The 23,497-nt window shown below is 38.8% G+C and overlaps 2 protein-coding genes across 3 annotated transcripts in view; both read right to left on the bottom strand.

Annotated features, from left to right (window-relative positions):
• Positions 1 to 222: 222 nt before the first annotated feature.
• pdzph1 (PDZ and pleckstrin homology domains 1) lies at positions 223 to 13,111 on the bottom strand. The gene is made up of 11 exons (XM_037117944.1): positions 12,792 to 13,111; positions 12,537 to 12,698; positions 10,033 to 10,194; positions 9,778 to 9,879; positions 8,471 to 8,581; positions 8,005 to 8,183; positions 7,769 to 7,926; positions 6,978 to 7,020; positions 5,868 to 6,054; positions 1,746 to 1,881; positions 223 to 531 (listed from the first exon to the last, which is right to left on the bottom strand). The coding sequence occupies exons 1-11, from the start codon at positions 13,105 to 13,107 to the stop codon at positions 432 to 434; spliced, it is 1,656 nt and encodes a 551-aa protein (XP_036973839.1). The 5' UTR covers positions 13,108 to 13,111; the 3' UTR covers positions 223 to 431.
• A 4,720-nt stretch (positions 13,112 to 17,831) lies between these two features.
• The window catches only part of pam (peptidylglycine alpha-amidating monooxygenase), a 75,456-nt gene continuing 69,790 nt past the window's right edge, over positions 17,832 to 23,497 (bottom strand). Inside the window, exon 27 of one of the 2 annotated variants that reach the window (XM_037117743.1) lies at positions 17,832 to 21,706. In XM_037117743.1, the coding sequence (XP_036973638.1) occupies positions 21,528 to 21,706 (179 nt within the window). In that variant the 3' untranslated portion in view covers positions 17,832 to 21,527. The remainder of the gene's footprint in view (positions 21,707 to 23,497) is intronic. The other variant, XM_037117744.1, reaches the window with a different exon arrangement.

The following is a 23,497-nucleotide window of genomic DNA, read 5'->3' as shown; positions in this document are numbered from 1 at the left end:
CAAATGTAATTAAATGAAAAAACAAGCTGTTATTGCTTGTTTATTTCATAATTTCTTCTCAGTCACTTTCACACTGAGAAATACTGACCACCATAATTAAAATACCTACAAAGCTGAACTGATAACATAAAATGAACACAGACAAGTCATTTGCGTTATCAATTCACTAACATCAACAAACAGTCCATGACATCGTTTCAGCCATTCATTGCTCTTGTCTTAAATGAAATACACTCAGTGGAAAAGCTCTCCATATCTGATATAAATGATGCTGTAGCTGTGATGCTAATCTCTTTGGGAGCAGCCATTATCATTTTCAGACAATCACTTCTCCCACTGGCCATCACACTCACACCTAAACCAGAAACAAACAGGACATTCATCCAGTGGTCCACAGGGCGAGGCAGGCTGCTGTCAGTATTCACACTGCTTCACATTCTGGTCTCCTCTGGTGGTTGATTCAGGTAGTCTCGAAGGGCCTGATGTAAAGGCAGCCATTTCTTTATTGAAGCTTTGATAGCTATGATCCATCTGTAAAGAACATTGGAAACATCAACATGACGTCTTCAACTGGCATTTTCCTCACTCACTGGAGTGGTTGGAATGGTATCCAATCCCCCCCCCGTCTATCCATCCAAAGCTGATCCACTGAAACACATGACACTACCTGCGTACACCAGCTTCCCCATAGCTCTGGCTGGAAAGCTGAGAGATGTGTGTGGAAAGTTACTTCATTATGTTCAACAAGCTCTCTTAGCCTAATAGAAATAATCTAGCCTAATAAAAACATATATAAACAACTCAACAGACAATCAAAACAACAAACACAAGCAAAACAGCCATCATAATCAGATCTCAGTCTGAAAAAGCGACCCAGCACAGCAGGTAGTCTTTACTGCTGCAGGTGTATGCTTTGTGCCAAGTGGGTCAGCCAATGAATTAGTATGTTGTTCCTGCAGCAGCTGTTCAGCTGTCCATTGACTCAGGAGCTGTGCTCTTAGTGCGAACCAGGCTAGCTGCGGAAGAACAGGCTCAGGAACATCATTGTCAACCGTATCCATCTACCTCATGTCTCATTCACATGTTAGAAATCACCCAACATATGATCATCAACGTAAACGAACATGGCTTGTCACAGCTGCCTAGCTGGTTGGGAAATCTAGCCATTTTTGTACTACTAGCTTGCTTAGCCTAAGCAATATATCCGCGCTGACCTAAAGAAAACCAAGTCATCAAAAAAGCTTTTCAGTTTGATGTAACTTTGGAGCTCTCTGATCAAAGAATAAGTCAAAATTGAGGTATTGAGGTTTCATATCAAGCATAAAACACAATGTGTATGTAGTGTTATAGGTTAAGATTTTAATTCCATTGTTTTCCATAACTTTGGGGGATACTTGGGGAAACCTTCTTTATGTTTTTACCATGAAATGGGCCATGTTCAATCTCATCAAATGGTAAAATGTGAACAACATGAGTGTAGTCAGAAACTTCATAAGTACTAACAGGGATTTCTCTCTTGTCACCTGGAAAATACAGATGTCTTGAGCCAGTCCTGTTATTGCAAGTCCATGACAGGTTTGCGCCAGAGGGCCACAAAGGACCACAACCTTGCAGGTCAGCCAGGTTATCATACAGAGTACAGAATACAGTTAAAATACAAGGGAAAAAACCTGTCTCCCACAGTCTCACAAATTCTTAGAAATTAAAGTTCTATAATAGATCCCAGATATTAATCCCTTCCTCACCGTTTGTTCTCACTAGGATTTTCAGCACAGAGGTAGAAAGTCTTGAACTCATCAGACGGAGGTTTCAGCTCAATTGTGGACTTCTTAGATCCATAGGGCTGCTCCCTCACCATGTATCCTTGAAGGTATATCCCACCTGAAGACATGGATGACAGTGTGAACTAATCACTTTTTAATAATCAATATACTATGTAACATAATATACTATAACTTGGGGTTTTAGCATGTCCTTCACTAATGTTATCATGATGATTCAGTGAATAATTGGATGAATATCTATGGGATGGTGGCATGAGAGGCAGTTAGTAAGGATATATTTACAAAAATCAAAGCAGTTTATAACATGAAATATATTGTTTCTGTACTGTATTCTATTGAGTAGATGTTCAAACAGTTATGAAGTTATCAATTTTTTTGTAAAACACAGTGTATACACATTTTGGGAATCAAAAAATGCATTTCCTGCCTCAATGTGAATGTGTAAGGGAGCTACTGGGCCACTTGTGAGATAATGATTATTTGAGTGTGTGTCAAACTGACAAAGACAGTCTGACACAGTTTCACAGTCTTTCTGGCTGTTCCAACACAGTGTGTTAACTGGTGCCCTGTATCTCTGTACTACTGTCTACTTGAACAACCCCGCCACAAATGAAAGCATTAACATTTATAAAGCAGTTCTCACTGTTCAGCATATTTAAAAACCCTTCAGACACTACTGCTGCAGGTGTAATGGATCATCTAATCAACGATGTGTATGCCTGGTTGTTCATATGTTGGAAATGTTTCTTGAACCTGAACCTCTGACTAAGAAATAATTCACCATGTGCTTTACCCATTCTGCCACGGAGTAGCAGTGATTAAGCAGTAGCTGTAGCAGCAGTACTTGTAGTAGCAGCAGTAGTAGTACTAGCAATGATAGTATTAGTAGTATAAAAGCTGTAGTAGTATAAGTAGTGGTAGTAACAGTATCCAAATTAAAGCTTGAAGTTATATATATATATATATATATATATATATATATATATATATATATATATATATATATATATATATATATATATATAGAGAGAGAGAGAGAGAGAGAGAGATACACATATATATACATTATTCAATAACATACATAACATATACAAAAAATATGATATTGAAAAAGTGCACGCAGTATAAATGAGTTGAATTGTCACAATTGTCCTCACAGAGCTAAAAAGTTATATTTGAATGCGAATGCAAAGTATAGCTGAAATGTGCCAAAAGACAGAGGGAAATGGAATAATGATAACAGTGATTCAAATATTTCTGTGTGAATGTTTCAGCAGTAAACATGTTCATTATTCAACCATTAAAATTACAAAGAGAATGTCATCTATGGTTATTATTAGTTATGGGATATGGCATGAGTTGCTCAGTTATCCCACTTAAATTATGTGGATTATGTTCATATTTGATTTGATATAGAACTATATTTTATGAAATTATTAAGCTTTGTTCCCCATGTTCACTATGTTCAAATTATAACATTATGGATATTAAACTATTAATTGCATTTCAGTAATCAGTAATCAATTTCCAAGTCAATTCAGCAGCAGCAAAACTGACAATTTTTCATATTAGAATTACCATCAATTATCATGTCAGTGAGTCCTTTGAATCGTCGTCTAATTTGCTATAAAGCAGCTAACATTGAAAATAAGTATAGCGGTGCAGCGCCGTTGTTCACCGTCTGGGGAGAACTCTGACAGTGGATTACTAAACTACCGGTGAACGCGGTGCCAGTTTCCACGGTGTAGCGGGCTGCCGCTGCTCCTCCCGGCTCCCATTCTCACCACAGCTGTTCTAATGTCAACAAACACACGTGGCGAATAATTGAACAAATTCATGCACATTACCAAACCCAGATTTATGTGTCTGTTATGCTGCTTTATCGCGGGTGTTTGTGGGCTGCCGCGGTCCTTTCTGTCCGTCCGTCCCCCGGCTGATATTACTGTTGTGTAGGAACAGTGACGTTTTGGCACATGCAACATGTAAGGGATAATGCCCGACAAGGTATCCATAAGCAGAAGTTAATGGACGACGCGGAGGCCTAAGAACCGTCCAACGTGCAGCCTTTAGTCAGTCGTGACTAGCAGAGACAATCATGTTGCTGCTAATCAGTGTGCTTACAGCAGCAGGGCATTATAATTCATTACTTGTGTTGTTGTTGTTGTGAATGTACGGCAGGCTGTAGCAAACGATATTTAGCGCAATTCATTACTTGTGGGAAATGTTTCAAGAGCCACAGGGTTGCCTCCAGGCAGCACAACATAAGGTAGAAGTGGGAGTAATGCGGAAGACGTAGCTGGTGTAGGCCCCGCCCGTCAAGTGCAGTTGAATTCGCAAGCAAAACTTTAGAACTTGCAAGCAAAGAGGACTGATTTGCAAACAAAGGTTTTTAACTTGAAAGCAAAGAGCACTGATTTATAAGCAAAATGGTCATATGTTTTTACTTACAAACATTAGTTTTGATTAAAGTTGAAGAAATATGTTCTGTCATTTTTTTTTTTTAATTGCAACCTCCTCTGTTTCGATCTAAAAAAAAAAAGAAATTATGATTGCCACTTACTATTTTTTGCTCTCAAATCTCTTTTTTGGTTTAAAATCTATTTTATTTGATTGAATAATAAAGGAACAAAATTCTCTCCATAAAACACACAAAAAAGGAGATTCAATCCCAAGTGGTGCAGGAGAGTGACGTTGGCAGCATCTGTCCTCGTTCAGCCCCCAGTCTGACCGACCGTGCTACGCATCTAAGTTAGGGTGCGGCGGTGTATGGCAAGCCATTTTAACATTCAATCGAACTACACTCCTATCTGTAATTGCATTTTAGACAGCCATAACAGCATTTCTCCTAGTCAAAATTGTATTCTCACTTGTCAGAATGGTAATTAAAGTTATCCGCAATAACATTCTTACTAGTAGAAATGTTAGTTCAAGTTATCTACAACTTGATTGTACTAGTCAAAACTAAATTTAAAGATATCTAAAAATCCTTAAAAAGTACTGTGGCCGTTTTAACATTTAATAGTTAGACTAGATATGTATTGCCAATATCTTTAATTCCGTTCTTCCTTGTCAAAAAGAACATTTCAGATGTCCACAATGACATTCTTCCTAGAACGAATGACGTCACTTTTGCCATTCATGTGTATTGGGCTTTCAATTTCAGATATCCACAATTACATTCTGGATATCTAGAATGAACATTCTGGATATCTGCAATTGAATTCTTACTAGGAAAAACTCCCATTACAGATATCTTCAATCCAATTGTTACTAGTCATAATTTTTATATCAGATATCTGTCTGGGGAGAACCCTGAAAATCGGACATGTTGGTGATTTCCCCGCTGTTTCTGAGAACATGTACCACAGTCTATGCTACCAACACAGCCTTCACACTCTCCTGTTATCTCTCCTCTTGCTCCAGCGTCTAATATGCACACCGCCCCCTAACGTAGATGCGTAGCATGGTCGGTCAGACCATAGACACAATATACGTATATATTGTCTATGGGTCAGACTGGGGGCTGAAGAAGAACAGAGGCCGCTGATGTCACTCTCCTGTGCCGCTTGGGATTGTGAATTCAAATTGAATTTTGGAACATTTTTTGCAGGGGGTGGGCTTGAAAATGAAAAAGCAGTTTTCTTTTTAGTCATGTGACAAAATGAGCAGGCTTGAAGAAGAAAATAAAAATGCAATGTGGATGATTTATTACTCATTTTATTTGTGAGTCACATAATGCAGCGATGACCTTAAAATGAAAAGGCATTTCTGCTAATGCATTTCAATTTTCAAATTTGACATTTCAAATTGAATTTTGCAAACTATTTGCTGGGGCATATTTTGAAAATTAAATCACAAGTGCAATTTTCTTTACCATTTTTTATTAAGTTATAAAATGAGCAGTCTTGAAGAAGAAAATAAAAATGCAATTTTGATGATTTATTACTCATTTTATCTGTGAGTCAAAAAATGCAGCTATATTCTTAAGATGAAAAATCATTTCTGTTAATCCGTTTTAATTTGAATTATGGAACAGATTTGCTTCGATATTATCTTAGCCAATGAAACAAGACATATACATACCATATGCATGAGTCGCACGGATACCGCTGTACAAGAAGAGGCAACCATCCTTCAAAATGCAGTAGTGTTGTACCCACATCTCTTTGTTTTTGTCCATTTTATGAAGCAATCCAAGACACTCTGGGTTTTTCACAGCCAGTGGGGGCAGGTTAGAGTTGTGTCTAGTGACATCAACCCACACATGGTTCTGAAACATGAGAGTTAATTGGAGAAAAAAAAAGGAGAAAATTAGTGTAAGCCCTGAGGGCGACAGGTGGTAAACAAGTGTTAGCAACAGTCTGACACATGCGTACTCTACCAGTTGAGAAGGTACTGAGACAACAAAATGCAGCTTATCATCAAACCAGAAGTCCAAAAAGCAGTGAAGTGGAGAGTAATATATTGAAGGTGAAATCCCACACTGAAATTTCTGTCAGAAATCATTTTTATGCTGCTGTAATTGGTTGTTCCACAGTAAACTACTACAAGAGGAAAGCAATCATAGCAGAGTGTCCCTCCCCTGTCTTCTTGGCTAATCATGAGCCAAAGAAAAAGTTTTTTTGTGATGTCTTTGTTTATCTTATAATGCAAATACATGTAGTCTGCCTAATAATTAAAAAACACTCATGCGTATGTAATGTAATATAATGAAACTTAGTTTACTGCCCCAGCAAGTAAGCTGACACAGTAAAAGTTAAGCAACTTTTTTTTTCTCTATAGTCCCTCTTGAGACATTAATGCCTTCTAGCACACACACATAAACACAAACACAGAAGCTTAGCTAGCTCAGTCTTGTTATAACCAAGATATCTGATGGAAAATGAAAGACCATCTAACATCAAGGGCATGAATGAATAAATAAATAAATCATTGAAACTAATTCAATTAGGTGAATTGTATACACTCTGATATAAACAATATGAGCAATGCAATAGTCAAATTAGGCAGTGCAAGTACATGTGTATATATAGTGCAGGTGCAAGTAGAAGTAAAGCTAATAGTAAACGTGATTTACAGAATAAACAGCTAGGGGATCAGAGTACAGTGTTATAATCTGTATAAGAACAAGATTTTAATGCTAGAAAAAAAACAAACTTCAAGCACTCATGCATTGACAGATTTTGATGTTACCTGTGTGATGGGATGAATAGCTTTCTCCATCGCTTCCAGCCACCTAGAATCACAAAGATACAGCTAAAACGTGATGTTCACATACAAGTTGTTTTTTTTCTATCAGAATGACTGTTGATGTTTGAAACTCGACCAAAAAAATACACATGATTGAGATTTCTATATGAATGTAACTTTCTAAACACCAACTTTTCCTTTAGCCAAGCATAAAAATATATCTATGTTTATGTTTTCGCCTGTGTACATTGGTTGGTTTATCGGCAGGATTACACAAAAAACTCTGAACTGATTTCAATGAATGGATGGGTCTCGGCCCATAATAGACCCACTGACTTTTGGTGCAGATCTGAACAAAGGGATGAATCCAGGACTTTTTTCCCCACTTTCTTTCATATTGTGAGATAGGGCATTATTCCACATTTTCATCGATTTCTGAGGGAATAATACATGGCTATTGATGTAAAAAAAATCAGGTGCATTTAGGTGGCTGGCATCTATGAGTGACTATGACTTGATGCAAATCCTAGATCTGATGAGCTTAAATTATGGTTAAGCAGTTATGGGTGGTGTGTTGGTTTAGGCTTGACTGAATTAAAGGTGACTGCTGGGGCTTGGTGGACGTATGTGCTCTACCCAGCACTGTTGTAGTCACAGACCTTTTCTACTTTTTCTATTTGAGTGTTTCCACTGAGCTTTTTGTGCAAATTCAAATACATCTAAAAACAGATCAAACTGACAGAACAAATATTTAGGACTATCTCTGGTTCAGAGAGCTCTTATCTTTACTTTACCTTTTCATCTCCTGGTTGGAGGTGGCACAGAAGAAGTACACTCGAGTACCAGACTGAGGGCGGCACTTAAACACAAAGGGTTTTCCCAGGGAAATATCTGGTCCCACCTCAGCCCCTTCCAGCTTTACTGCTGACAAAGCCCGTCTTTTGCCTTCATCCTGAAATGAACATTAAGTAATGTCAAAAGGACACTGTTTCAGATACTAGAATACATAATGATGATGACTGCTTCTCACCCGTTTGTGTCTGTAGTAATAAAGGCAGCAGTCATGTGTGAGGACAAACCATCTCTTCCTCCAGCCTTTAATCAGACCAGACTGGGTACGCTTGTGAAGATAGCCACGACATGCAGGTCTTGGGGTATTAGGACCACAAGCAATGTCTGACCCAACGGTCATTGTTAGAAGATCTGGACCTAAGACATCAACAACATTACATTATTAATAACATCTATTTAAGTATTCTGAAACACTCAGTTTTCTAATTTGACAAAATTGTCAAAAACTATGCTAATAGATTTGAAACATTATTAGTAGCCATACAACAGATATGTCACCTAAAAGCCCAGCAACATGTTCCTAACCTTAGCTAAGCATTCTGGTAGTCTCTGCATGCTGAAACACTGGCATCACTCCACTCATGGATATAGACCATGAGTGTGTGGCATGATTAGACCCATGATCAGGCTTGGAAACTGCATACCTTGCCTGGCCAAATGGGCAGCCTCAGAATGAGGAATGCTGGTAACATCAGTTCCGTTGACAGCCAAAACATAGTCTCCTACCATCAGCCCTGCTTCCTCAGCAGCCCCATCTGAAACAATGGAAACATTTAGCCTACAGAACAAAACTACACAAATCATACCAGCTAAACAAGCACACACAATGCTTGAAGTGATCAAATTCTCTCAGCTGTTGGCTGGCAACTTTGCAGTTACAACAAGAACAGGAAGTCACAGCTCCTAGCCTCTCTGTGTGGAGTTTACATGTTGTGTGTCTGCCCTGTTTGCTTTTTGTCTTACATGAGCACATGCGCGTTTTATAATGATACTGTTTTGATGAAGCTGATTTACACTAGTTCCGTATATCATGTACACTATGATAAGAAATACAGTTGTGTTGTGTGTGGAGCACAGCGTGTACATTATGTATGCACTAATTTGTGCCCTTTGGATTCCTTTCTTTTATTATATTTATATTTATCGTTAATCTATTTACTTTTATCTCTTTTAATTTTCTTTTTTGACTTTAAATTCTTATTTATGACCAAAATATCCACCATACAGAGGACATTCTCGCTGAATGTGTGAACACACATAATAGTCCAGTTATTTTCAATCATTAATCCATGTTTGTATAGTTGTTTCCATAACACACCCGATATGGATGGAGAAAGAGAGATGAACTACAAGCCATCACAGTATTTCTCCCCATGTGTATGTGATGCACTCTAACTGTATGTTTGGAAAGATGCTTGTGTTTCTGCTCATACATGCTAAAGACTTGTTTCACCTTTAAACACTGCTCGAGACCCTAAAAAGCATAGATGGTTTAAACTTGGATGACACTCCCATATCTTACCTACAGGTGATTGCTCTACACCGCTGTATCCATAATTGTTGCCATGATCTCTTCTGATAGAAAGCTTTTTGTTTGAACGTCTCCCATCTCACATTTGCATTCACCCATCGTTGTGCTGTAGTTGTGTTAAATATTATGCAAACTATGTTTTCATGGGGATAGTTGGGTAAAAAGTTAAGAGACCATCTAAAAAGACCTAGTATGCCAGTGCCTTATATTGTATAATGTAGTTTCAAGGTCTGAATACATTTGCTTTCACTTGAAAGAAGACAAACATACACAACAAAGGTATGCAGGGTAATGCCAGCTGTAGTTTAAAATCCCGATTTTTCACATTTTCAAAGTAGTGTAAATACCTGAATGGCAGCAATCTAGAAATACTAAATAACTTAGTTCAGAAAATACCTAGATGTGTCAGTATTCACTTACTTGTGTCAACCTCTGTAACCACAATGGGTTTAGAGAACTGTATTCGAAAGCCCCAAGGATAATCTCCTGTCCCTTTGCTGATTTTGACAGTCCTCTCACGAACTGAAAAAGAGGGGACAGTTTGACTAAGTGAAGGAAGATACCTATGTATATGTTTGCTTAGTAAATGTATGAAGCAAGTATTCCCTCTGCATGCATATGTTAATTTTCCATTGAAGAATTCTGAGATTCAATTTTATTCCCCATCCATCTTACTTGAGACAGCTCGAGCCCTGGTGTTGAGGCTGGGAGGAATGGCCCCTGAGCCCAAATCATCTCCTTGGTAAATCCATGCTGAAGAATGGAAAGTCTCTGTATAAAAGCCCTTGTCTTCATTGTCACCAACTGTCATGTCCATAGAGCGAGTCTCCTCTGACACTAGACAAAAATACAGGAGAGCATACTCAAATCAGTATGGAGTAAATATAAAAAAAAGACCCCTGTTCACCCCCATTATGAATGATCAGTAAGATAGAATGAGTGCTCAAAGTCAGTGCATTTAGATGCACACTAATACTGCACTGTATTTAATATGACAGTACTCTGAATTTGATAAGGGCCATGTAAACAGCATATTGCATTTGGTATTGCTAAATTAGGCCTTATTCATGTAGCATTTTATATTCAGGTTTTAGAGGGCAGTGTTAGGATGTAGTGTTGTCAAAAATAGGATCAGTTTCAATTCTGAGTCTTTGAAACGATCTCAATGTTTTGGGGTTTTTTTAGCACAAAATATCCCGGATGACTATAGTCACTGCATACCCTGCAGTGGTATGCTGCTGTATCATGCTTCCTACTTTGTTTTTGCCTACTGGGATTCATGCCTTTGTTTCCTGAGCCTCAGGATCTTGAGCAGTTTGCCTGCCTGCTTTACCATCTCTCCTGCCAGCCCTGCTCACATCCTTGTCCTTTTCACTCATGTCTGTTTGTTGGTTGATCGGTATGTCACACAAAAAGCTGTTCAACAGATTTTCATGTAACTTGGACGGAGGATGGATCTCAGCCCAGAATAGACCCCATTAACTTTTGGGGCTCTATCTATGCTTAGCTTAGCGCCAGTGTCATTGCTAGTTTCAGACTGACGGTGATGTTTTTTTATATACTATTTAAATCCCAAAAGTCTTTTTTCCACTCAAATTACACACGCAGTGTAGCGGAGATGAGCGAAGGGGCTGCCACACATGCCGCAGCCAGTGCCTTGCTCAAGGGCACCCCGGCAATGCCCGGGATGTGAACCAGCATTCTCCAACTGCCAGCCCACATCGTCCTTTTTTGGTCCAAGTGGGACTTGAACCAGCAACCTTCAAGTCCCCAAGTCAAGTCCCTACGGACTGAGATATTTAAATGTCATTTCACACCCAGCTCCCACATTGTGTTAATAAGAAATGCGCCTGTCCCCACCTGTGCATCCCTGGATGTAGTGTCTTAAAGTGACGTGTGGTCTGGCGCACTGAAGGGGGGCAGCTATTTAAAGTATGCACTAGAGGTGCCAAGATCGAAAAGTGGCCAAAGATATGTCAGTTGCTGCTCACCGGTATATACCGATCCGTAGACTGGTACACTGATCCCTGCAGTGGTATGCTGCTGTCAATCTGCTGGTATTCCACACATGACGGAATGTGCCACTTGAGACTGTTATGCTATTGAAAGACTGTTGGATGGGTACCGATAACCAGTCAACATGATGTATTATATGCCACGATGGTTAATGTCCCACAACATTTATATGAAGTACTGTGTTATTTTGTTTCCCTGATAAAGTGAACCTGTCAGTAAGTATCGCATCAACAAATATAAAAGCTGTAGTTATAAACTCTCCAAAGGAAACAAGTCAGGAGTTTTAATAAATCAAATAAGTTCATCAGCTGTTCCTCCTGCGCAAATGCCCATGTAAATGTACAGATACACATAAAGTTTCTCCTGCAGAGGATCAATGCAGGTGATGTCATTAGTATTTTCCCAATTAAGGATGTATTTCTCCTCTCTCATCCCCCCTGTTATTGATCAGAATCATACTTATGACCTGTCCTGTCTGATTCACAGACTGAGAGATGGCACACACAGAGGGACGCTGCAGTGCTCCTCATCCTGCTCATCCTCCTCAGTTTAATATCAGTTTATTTTTCATATAGTCAAACAGAGTTGTTGATGGGACAAAAGACTATGAAATGGTGTGGCAGAGAGTCCAGCAGCCAAGGATAAAATCCCTTTCTCTCAGGAATGATGAGTGCCACTGTTTAACATGTGTCAGGTTCTGGCACACATGGCTCTTAATTGGGATGGGAGATGACACTCAGATTGGTTTGATTAATGTTCTGTTCAAACACACTCATGACTAATCTAGAGTCTGAATAACACCCCTTTGAGCCGTGCACTGCACTTTGTGCCCAGATTATCCGACGTTTAACTAGCAAAATGGACTTGAACATGCCCTAAATGCAAAGATGCTTTGCTCTTTAGACCAAGCCCTATAGACCGTCTATATGGCCCTTGTTTAGGAATAGATAAAGGAATGGAGCAATATAGTTTAATCTATTTATTTATTTATTTATCTATTTTACATTGCATTATGTTTGATATTGGATGAGGCTTGACTGAAATTAAAGAGGACTGTTGGGATTTGGTTCAGGTATGTGCTGACTAGAATGGCACTGAGAACCATTCTAGCCTTAAAACTACCTCCCCTGTGTTTGTGTCCTGCACGAATGGTCTAAAGTTACCTGATTCCTCTGTGATGTCACTGGTTATTGAGCTTCCACCAGCCGAGCTCCACTGCTTGCTTTCCTTGAAGAGCTTTCGCCTCTTAGCCCAGTGGTCAGGGCCACTGCTCTCCAGGTCTTTATGAAGCACAGGCTTCAGATGTTCTTTGGCTTCTAAGGAAGCTGGTAATAATGATACAAAATCACAATAGGTGAGTTTATAAAGACTATTAAGTGGTCAACATTTATTTGTTCAAAAACATTACTGTAACTTACATCTGGATACAGTCTGTTTATCCGTCTTGTCATTTTTACTGAGCTGCTCTTTTGAGCTGACTTCTGTGCCTGTAGAATCTTTAGGAGGACATGGTGCAGTCACTGTAGCTTTGTCTGAATAATCTGTACCCCTTCTTCCTGTGTTCAACCGCTCTTTTGTAACATTATTTGTGTTGAATGAATTAACATTGTTGTCCTGCGAAGGGGACACACAGGGATTGTCCAAAACACTGTGTTTTTCCATACAACTACCCAGCGAAGATTTTGAATCCATCGGCAGAAATCTTTCCTCAAGTGCACCAACAGTTAGGGTCATGATTGAGGGCTTACTGTGTTTGGGTAAAACTGAGACTAAATTCTCTTGGCTTGCATTTTTGACCTTATTGTTGTGGAATGATATTACTGGATGGTTCTGTAGCATCTGTTCCTCTGAGCCACTGCAGGAAGGGGGGATGACTTGTATAGCAAGGGCACTTTGACACAGCTCCTCTGTAGGGGGATCTGGGCTGTGATATTCTACTTCACCCATTTCTTGCTCATATCCACTGTCTGCAACCTCACTTTGATCAACTTTATATCCGCAATTATCTGTGTCCAAAACCCCTATGGCTTCACACAAACTCTGTTTTATGCCTATGTCCTGTTGTCTGAAATCTTTATCATGGGATCTGATGCTGCTTTGTCTTCGACATTGTTCATTTACAGTGAACAGGTCATCAGGATTATCATCAGAGGTGGTTGTATAGTATGGACTGAGCAATGACTGCTTTCCTTCACTCACAAAGGGTAACAGAAAATCCTTTTGCATTGATCCACGACTCTCTGACATCCCAGGAAAGGTCTGACATCTTTTTTTGGGTAACAAACGTCCTCTTTGTTCAACCATAGCAATACTGTTGTTTCTAATCCAGGATTTTTTCTTTTGATGGTTGATGAAGTCTTTGGAAAGGCTGGACCCATTCATAGACAAGGAGGGTCTCATGATGATCGGTTCATAGTTGAGAGATTCTGATGACTGATCCAATGAAGGTGACAGATCTGCTCTTTCATCAGCTTCTTCAGAAAAAGGGCATACAGATTCAGTACAAGCTATATCAGGTGTCAGATAAAAGTCACTTTGCCATTGGTCAGCAAGTCCACAAGCACCAATCCTACAGGAAGCCAGGTCATGTGCTAGGTCCTCTAAAGTGTTATATTCAATGTCTGCAAACTCTTGGGGTGGAGGAATGTCCCAGAACTGATCAGTATTGAAGGATTTGTGAAAATGGTTCCTCTTTACTTGAGGTTTGATATTTAATAATGGATTTTTATTCAACATCAAGTCTGCTGAATTGTGATTTTGTTGTTGATTTTGTTGTTTGTGATCAGTGCAGTATTGAGAGTAGTTTGGATTGTTCCATGTTTTTGTTGGACTGACAGATCTTGAATAACTCTGAGCCTCTGCATGCTCATTAGTGCTGCCAAATGTAAATCTGTCATTTGTGCTTTGATTTCCAGTGGGACCGGTGACATTTTCTGCAGGCTGCTCAGATGACTCATTGCTCACTGTCAGTTTCCTCTCATGTTTGCTCGTAAAAAATGACTCAGCACATTCCCCCTCATTCATGAAAACAAACGTGGTCTTTCTGCTGGAGGTATTTAGCTGTGAAATTTCTTGAATTTCAAGTTTCACATGTGATCCAGAGCAGTTAATATTCATGATGTTAGTAACTGGTGTTGATGAGTGGTTTGGATTTTCAGATAAAGGTTCATGTGACTGCTGGAACACGAGCTTTGGGAGTGAATCCCCCCCATCATCGACAGACACCAGCGTTACTATCTTTACTCCTTTCTCTTTGTTCTCTGTTGTTTTTGTATAAATACTCCGTTGGTTTGAAAATGAATGCACTTGATAATCTTGTTTAAATTTTTTCTCCTTGGGTGGACCATGGTTGGATTGCTTCTCATCTTCAGATCCTGACAGAACAGTTTCCTTTTGAAGAGAGTCTGTTTCACCCTTTTCAACAATATCATCTTTGTAGCTTTTGTTCTGCCTTTGAAAGAAGCATGGTGAGACGCTCCCTGGAAGTAAAAAAAATGTATACTTTAAAACTAATTTAACAAATCACAATATACAATTATATGGCAACATTGACTTATAGCATTACCATGACCCACTCATTATTTATCCTTACTAAACAAAACAAAACACTGTAAAACAGTTCAATCTGCAATACCCAATGTTGGCCAATCTAACACTTTCAAATGTGCATCCCTATTCAACTTGTCAAATACTGCAACTTGGCCAGTGGACTTACAGGCTAGCCACACGAGATGCTTGAGGAGCACGTGTGTGTGGCTTTACCTCTAGCTTTTCAGTCTGGCATCCATAGAGCAGCCACACTGGCTGCACTGCACCTGCGTGTCAAGCAAGTTTGCAGCGTGGCGTCATCTAGCGATTCAGAGACTAACCTATTTTTCACCACAACACGTGTGGTTCTCGGCTAAAAATAGATCTGTAGACAGTCGTATCAACACCATAACAGCGTTTTAATGCAGTTTTAATGTCTGTATCTTTAGAATATGTCACAGACATGAAAAGAATACAAACAACAGGTGAAGGGCATTTTTTCCCCCTGTGTTCACTCTTTTTCTTTCTCTGCCACCCTCCCTCTCATTCCCACTCCTGCTCTCTGGCTCTTTCAGTGGGGTAAAGGTATGTAAACAGATTGGGCAGGCAGGAACCAGGCTGCAGCAGAAACAAAGCATATGAGAACACAACAAAGCTCTGCTGCACAGTCAGGTTCACAGCAATACTTCTCACTTTCCACCTGATTGTCTTAATAATTGCAAAATGTATTGCTATCAAAGCATAAAAACACATTATTTTCAGTCTATAATTAGCACTGGTGCTCTCAATGCATAGTGTATCACTTAAAATGACATGTTTACAGTGATATACTGAAAGGGATAACTGATGTTTATGTCCCCTTATAACTCCATACATGCTGAAGAAGTCCACATAGTGACAAAGTGACTGCAGGTGTGGTAAAAATGTGACTCAGCTAATCACGAGATTAACCTGACTGCACCCTCCCCTCCACCAAAAGCTTCAACTCACGTTTACTGCTGCTGGAGCTCTTCCTCCTCTTGCTGTTTCTCCTCCTTCCCCTCTTGCTCATTCTTAAATCTAGCACAGCTTTACATTAACTGCAAGACAGGTCAAATACATTTATGCTGGAAGAAAACCGAAAGAAGGATGGGAACATGAGGCAATGTAGAAAGCATCCTGTCTTTGCTTCAGATAAACTGGAATGAGTGTCTGTTTGGTTGGCTGGTTTGTTTGTTTTGCCATCTTCTATCAGGGCATTTCCACTGCACTGATCAAAAATAAATGTTAGAGTAACTGAAAGGAATAAATGACAAATAGCTAACAACATGTTTCAAACACATTTTGTGCACAGAGCTGAATTACAGTCATCCAAACTAATACGAGTGTGTTGGTATGTCCACCTGCTCTGTTTAGAAGATCAAACAGATCCCTCATTAATCACTTAGTCCAAAAGATTCATTTTGTCTGAATGACTTCTGGTTATAAATAGATCAAACTGAAAAATATCTTGATGTCCAGTAATTACAACATTTATGAATGTTTGATCAGTAAAATTCAGACAAAAACACTTAATGGATGATTTCCAAATAATAAGAGAAGAAGTACATTTCCTTACATAAATCTGACAAAGCTGTCAGGAAATAAATAAAATAAAAATAAACAGTTTGTTTACCTTTTGGTGCTGAGTCCTGACAAGTGCTATCAAACCTTTAAAGTGTCAGATATGAAGAATACAGGCAGGCGATGTATGAGCAGCTGCTGAATGTCCACACTGTCTGCAGACTGCTCCACTTCTTATTGTTTCTATTCTCAACGTAAAGCAGCTTACTACGTTTAATCTCATGAGCCAGTGGTGATGTCAGTGTGAGGCTTGTTTGTTCAGTGGCCATGCTTTGCCATGATAATTTAACAAATGCCGTAGCCGTACTATTTAGGTGTGTTCAATGCAGTGTTCATTTTGACAGTTATTTTAGATTTACCTAAAATGCATATTAGATTTAGTCACAGTTAGTCAAAATGTTTTCTCTCTTTACACTCATTCAGTTAGGCTTATAAGCCTCTGCATGTTCGTGCACAAATGTCCTCTTAAAAACATGTCTGTGTCATCTTAGAAAGAACACTGTGACTATATAATAACTGCAATGCAATTTTCAGCCTGTAGGCTTTTTCTGGTAAGTAAAAACAGGTGAAGCATAATTTCAAGCTGCTCAGGAAAATATATGATCAAATAAAATGAAGTCTATTTTCTATTACCCACTGAATGCACATCCCCTGTGAGTCAACAATTCACTGTCTTGATGTAATAAGCTGCTCAAGTCTGTTGCTTTTTTCCTTAGGTGGCTGTGCTGGCCAGGACTCACTTGTAAAAAAGATCTAGAATTTCAATGGGAATACTCCTATTAAATTAAAGGTAAAACAAGCTTTTAGGCATATTTTAAAACAAATAGCCTAATCAATAAAAGAGTAGACTGTGTATTTCCATTTCCTGTGTTGTAGCCGCTGTCCATATCAAGAAACATAATAACTTGAAAACAGACTTTTTCTGTAAATGATATTTTGTGTAAGACGATTAAGGAACTAAATCATTGAAAAGTAAAATGAAAAATTTTCATCTGAGGATTGGAAATCAATTGAGATAAGGGGTACATGGATTAACAGGCTGTTGTATTAAACTGTGTTGAAATAATGCTTTGTGCGTATCTTTACAATACTGAATAGTCACTGAGTGTAAGTCGAGGAAGGAACCACCTTCCCATTTAAGCTAAACTGTATATTCTGTATAATTTATCAATGCTGTGAAACTATTCATTTTTGAAATCTCCCTAAAATTGCAAGATTTTGTAACTAATTTGCTTAATTGAAGTCTTACTGAGGCAGCGAAATGTCCATACAACCCCTGTTCAAAAACAGTTCTGACTGAAGAGGTATTAAACTCCATGACACTTAGATGCTTTGCAGACACTTTATTACACAAATAACATAGTTACTGAAAATAGTACTCTTGCAGCAAAACCAGTGTGTCACAATAAATACCGGATATCCCACATGTGACGGCAACATCAAAAATACATTTCAAAAGGCATGCCATTAAGAATATCATTCATTTAAACTTGATGGCAAACTGAGGATACAGACAGAAACAAAAAATTTCCAATGAAAGTCGGAGATAGGAGGACAGAATTACATGGGTAATGTAAGATTAGGAAAATGAAATGAAACCTGAGAATACAGAATTCAACAGAACCAAACAAACATACTCTCACCATCACACCATCTTTGTGTTTCTTCAGTGTCTGTGTACCTTTATGAGGTGTGTTCTGTGAGTTAGCTTTTTGTTATTTTGGACTACACATAACTTTCATTGTTGCCACCAGATTTTACAGACTGTCTTACTCTGATTTTCAAACTATGACCAGTGCTTAAGGTTTAAGTGAACATTTCCCCTACCACATTCTCAGTTTCCATTCATTCTACTCTTAATTAGTAACTGATCAAATCAAATGTGATCAATTAATAATCTTTAATTTTAAGTAAAATCTCAAGCAATGTACTCAGTGCAAGTACAGAAAATCTGAGCATGAATTGAGGAATGTTAGATTTTGAGAAATTGACATTAATGCTGCCTAAATTTCACTGAGCCAGTTCCCTAATTAGTTTTGATACAAGGACACAAATGACCAGAAACTTTATGATGTTGGATAATATGAGTACTGGATTAGAAGCAGTGTTAGGAGTGACACAGTATAAAAAGCATAAGGTTTGGAATCTGGACTAAAAATGTTAATTCTAATTTTTCTTAACAGAATATTTGGCGATGCAGTACGCTTATACAGTGACCCCACACAAGCATGAGCAAACAGCGATATGGTTCACTGCTCAAATAATCCAAAAGAGTACAGCATGCATCTAAGAATGGAGAGCAAACTATAAAGTGTATATGACTTGTAAGTAAACAGCTTAAAATGTGTAGAGGAATGCAGTTCCATTCAGTTACAACGTGTAAGATGTACGTAGCAACCTTTTCTCAATTCATGCTCTTTATTTGTATTATCTGAAGTAAATGAGTTTGATTGAATAAAGTTACAGTGCTTGAGACTTGGCTGTTGAACAATATCCAACTGGCATTGCTCACATACACACACATGCATACGCACATAAATATTACATATATAAGTGATACTATCAATTTTGATTCACTTGGAAGAGAGATCATAGTACAATAACATAGTACAAGCTCTACTAGCAGCAGCAGTTTCATCATGTTTCGTAATGGCAGCTGCTGAAGGAAGGCAAAACACACTAAAAGTAAAAGGCACAAAATTACAACTGAAGATACATGGACCAAATAATTATGTTGAAATAATGCTTTGTGTGTATCTTTACAATATTGAATAGTCACTGAATGTAAGTCAAGGAAGGAACCACCTTCCCATTTAAGCTAAACTGTATATTCTGTATAATTTATCAATGCTGTGAAGCTATTTATTTTTGAAATCTCCCTAAAATTGCAAGATTTTTGTAACTAATTTGCTTAATTGAAGTCTTACTGAGGCAGCGAAATGTCCATACAACCCCTGTTCAAAAACAGTTCTGACTGAAGAGGATACACTGAACGGTAGAATAAACAGGCAGCTGGCAACAGCTGTTCACCAGATGTTTTCAGGGCTCTGTTTAAATGGATCAAGCACAGTGACCAGCACAGAATGGCAGTTCTTCTGAAGGACTCTGTATCTCTCAAGATCACACAAGCACATTTAACAGCATGAAAACTGCATGTAGGCAGACAGAAAGTAGCACATCTTTGCTATCAGACTACACTTATGTAATATAATATCAATTCCACCATGCATACAACTACATCTGACCAACCAAAGTGTCAAAAAAGTTCCTAAGCTTATCTCAGAATCAATTAGGGACATCTTAACGAGCTGGGGAAAGATGAAGATAGAAGGTGTAGCAATTACTAATACACGCTCAGCCAGTCACACCGTTCAACAAATTGCGAATGCTTCCCCCAGGAAATTATACTATCATCTGAAAGATACAAGAGCAGGATGATGTGAACACTGCTCCACAAATCTGTAGCTAGAGATGGATGGTGTGCAAAGAATATAAAGATATAGCAAGGAATCTGTCTGTCTGTTTCCCGCATACTGAAAACGTTCATCCAGTCCACTTCACACTTGACAGGTTCGTTGCTATGGAAGCGCAGGGTGAGATTTGTTTCAATTTGGACATGCAACAGGCTCAGTATTAATGCATTTTGAATAAACAGCAAACACAGCTCTGTGCAGCAGCAGGGGCGTGGCTTGAGCTGGACACGTGATCTCTCACATGATCTCATGGGTAAGCAGACTAAAATAAAATGGAGATGAGCGTGGTGGTTACTACCTGCTGTAGAACACACTGCAGTAAAAAAAAAACACAAACAGAGGGTAAAATGAGTCTGGATGAGTGAGGAAACACGGTCAACAAAGGTTTTCTATTCTTCGGTGAGAAGTGGAGGTGAGATTTCAAGTTTCTGTCAACAGCAGCGTGCTAGCTAACATTAGCCTCAAGGGGTGTCTCTCTCTTTGGTTGTTATGGTCTGGCTCTGAAAGAACTTCTGTAATCATTATGTTTGGTAACTGGAAATATCAAATATGTTTGAAAGTGGGTCAGCCCTGATCACTCTGTGAGCAGTTCAGGACTTGATCTGTAAACCAGATCATCTGTGCCCAACAGCATGTTTTGATCGGGCACTGCACTTATGGGCATTAGAAAAAAAGGACAGAAAAAAGTCCCCAAAAATAGTCAAGCACTATTTCTGTTGTGGCTTAGGATAACAATTATTCCTGGAGTCTTCCCCTTGACAGTGAGAATACAATCAACAATACAGCTGATGAATAGGAATTGCCATGCTTATTGGCACTGTGCTTTGGTACATCACAATCAGAGGGGGCAGATTTATGACACAGGTCTTGCTACCTTCAGATGGCTGGATGGATTTAATCAACTTCTCAATCAAGATTCTGGTTCAGAAGTGGTTTTGAGAAGTCTATTCTCAGCTTGACACCAAGACACTCAGTACCAAGGTCTCTCTCTTTGCTTCCCCCTGTTTGCACCTGTCCTCTCACCTTTGCACCAGGCAAACAGTTTGGCAGAGCGAATGACATGATTAGGAAAATATCAAACTGTTGCAGCATTGCTTGTGCTGGTCATAGTGCCACCATTAAAACTGAACCCTTCAAGCTGCTTTGAATATAAATGTACAGAAACATCAATTGACTGTGAAATATTTGACCACATCTGAGTTAATTAACTACCAATCTAAATTTGCCATTCCTCTACTGAATGGTTGGTTTGGTTTATTTTCTTATAAATTAAAATAAAAATCCAGCAATGGGTTCCTTGTTTCAAAGCCCTGAACCAAGGGAAGCTGCACGGATGTAATTAAAGGAACACAACCCATTGGCAGATTTGTTTGTGTTTCAGGGCTGAATCTGACACCAAATTGTCAAAATCCTGACAAATTATTTTTATATACAATACATGTTCAAATATATAAACAATAAGATTGGCAGCTAATGCAACAGATACATACATGATGAATAACATACATCTTGGCAATGTAAGCAGAAGGTTGGCAGCTGGTCCCAGAGTGTCTAAGAGGAGGATTGAGGAGGCGGCACAGCAGAATACTCCTCGTTCTCGGAGTCGCTGCTGTCCTCGTCGTTCCTCTCCTGGTCACTGCCTTCAGTACTCAGCTGGTCAAAGCCCTGACGACTGTACCCCTTATGGGATGCAAAGAAGTTCCCCAAGTTCAGACTGCCCACAGCTTTACCTTGCCAGAGAGAAAACATCAGATGTCAGTTGTCAGATGATTATCTATGAAGGCAAATGTTTCCTTCACAACCATTTGAGTAGGTTGTTTGACTTAGATATTCAACTTGGCCATGAAATAGGAAGGAATAGTATTACTACTTATTATCATTCTTACTGATTATTTTGTAGCAGTTTATTATATATAATAGGTTATTTGTATAATCCTTATAATCCTGAGGATTAGTATTTGGTTTGATCAGAAGATATTTTAATGGCTCTTCATTGGCTCAGATAAAGCTGGCCCCAGTCTGATCCTTTCTTTACTGTATTTTGGCACCTCAGCATGCTTGTGTTGCAGCATCGCTCCACTTTGGGGACAGCCAGGCTCTACAATGCCAGCATATGCAACTGGAAATTTGTGTGTGAATGTGAAACATTATTTGGCTATTCTAGGTGACTTGGCTTTGAGACCGAGATGGGCTGAATACACAGATTCAGGTTCATAGACAATGTTGGCGGTAACGTGCTACAAAAGTACTGCATTACAGTTGTGGAATGTAATGTGTTTCTAAAATGATTTCTGTGATCATTTACAGACATTATGTCCGGTGACATATTACGACCTGTAATTAACTGTTTATGGCTGCTTTTATTAAGAATGATTCCACACCACACCACTTCTGCCAGTGCGTCATCAGAAAAATAGAAGAGGAAGAAGAATCATGAATCATGTTGCTGATGAAGGTTCTCAGCCATCCAGGTCATTGTAAATCTAAATGCTGTATTGTAGTTTCTTCAAGAAGTTTCATGTCTCATCAAGCTTCTTCAGTTCTGACTAACTTGGGGAGCTGCAGGCTCTGTGTGTTAGTGTCCTTACAGAGTCGTTATGGACACATGTCAGCTGTGAGTTTCAGAACTGGCCGTCATGTGGGTTGCTAGGGCAGATGTGAATGATTGTTAAGTTATCTGGGAAGAGAACTCAGTACTGCCATGTAGGTGGGTGATAAGTAATGTCTCAGGCCACCTCCTCTGTTCATGTTGGTGAAATCTGAAAATGTCTGTAGGGTCATAATGCCATTACTTTGACTTTATTGAAGAAAAGGACAAAAATGCAATAATCAAGTGCAGTTTTTGTTTTATGAAGCCAAGGAAACTCACTACACACTCTGATCCTTTGCCGACCTGCCCATTCCTGTGTCTAAGGCTGCTCAGCAGTTATTTAAAAGGTCAAGGCTATATAATTCATCTTCATCATCATCACCACCCCACTGTAATATAAGCGAGGGATTAATACATAGTAGCCATTGCATGTGAATGCATGAATTGGCCAGATCTTCCCCATGGAGGAGAACATTCATTAGGCTGTACAACACTGCCCATCACTGGATTTGTAATGAACGGCAAACAAAAACTTTGATCTCACTCAGACTCACATGCCCTGCACACCATGCCTCCTCCTAAACTTGTACATGACACTATGGTGGCCGCAGAAGGCAATAGACCATAGTTGGCCAAAATTTTGATGCAAATGTTATCAAGGTGGCAATTTTAGCACTTATGAGGCAAAGGAGTATAAAGTATATTTTCTTCTTCTTCTTGATCAAACAAAAGAAAACAAAATTATTTGTAATATAAAAATAAGTATTTTAGCAACTTTTAAGCATATATAATGAGGATTAACTACCAGCTTAACTATCAAAACTATATACATAAATGTATATTGTAAGCAAGTTTATTATGTAGCCTCTAAGTAAAATGGTCACCATGAATTTAAATGAATTAGACAGTTACGCAGCATATATCCATCCAT

This window comes from Acanthopagrus latus, chromosome 12 (genome assembly GCF_904848185.1).
Source record: "Acanthopagrus latus isolate v.2019 chromosome 12, fAcaLat1.1, whole genome shotgun sequence".
Classification (NCBI taxonomy): domain Eukaryota; kingdom Metazoa; phylum Chordata; class Actinopteri; order Spariformes; family Sparidae; genus Acanthopagrus; species Acanthopagrus latus.
This window is presented reverse-complemented; position numbering and strand designations above follow the sequence as displayed.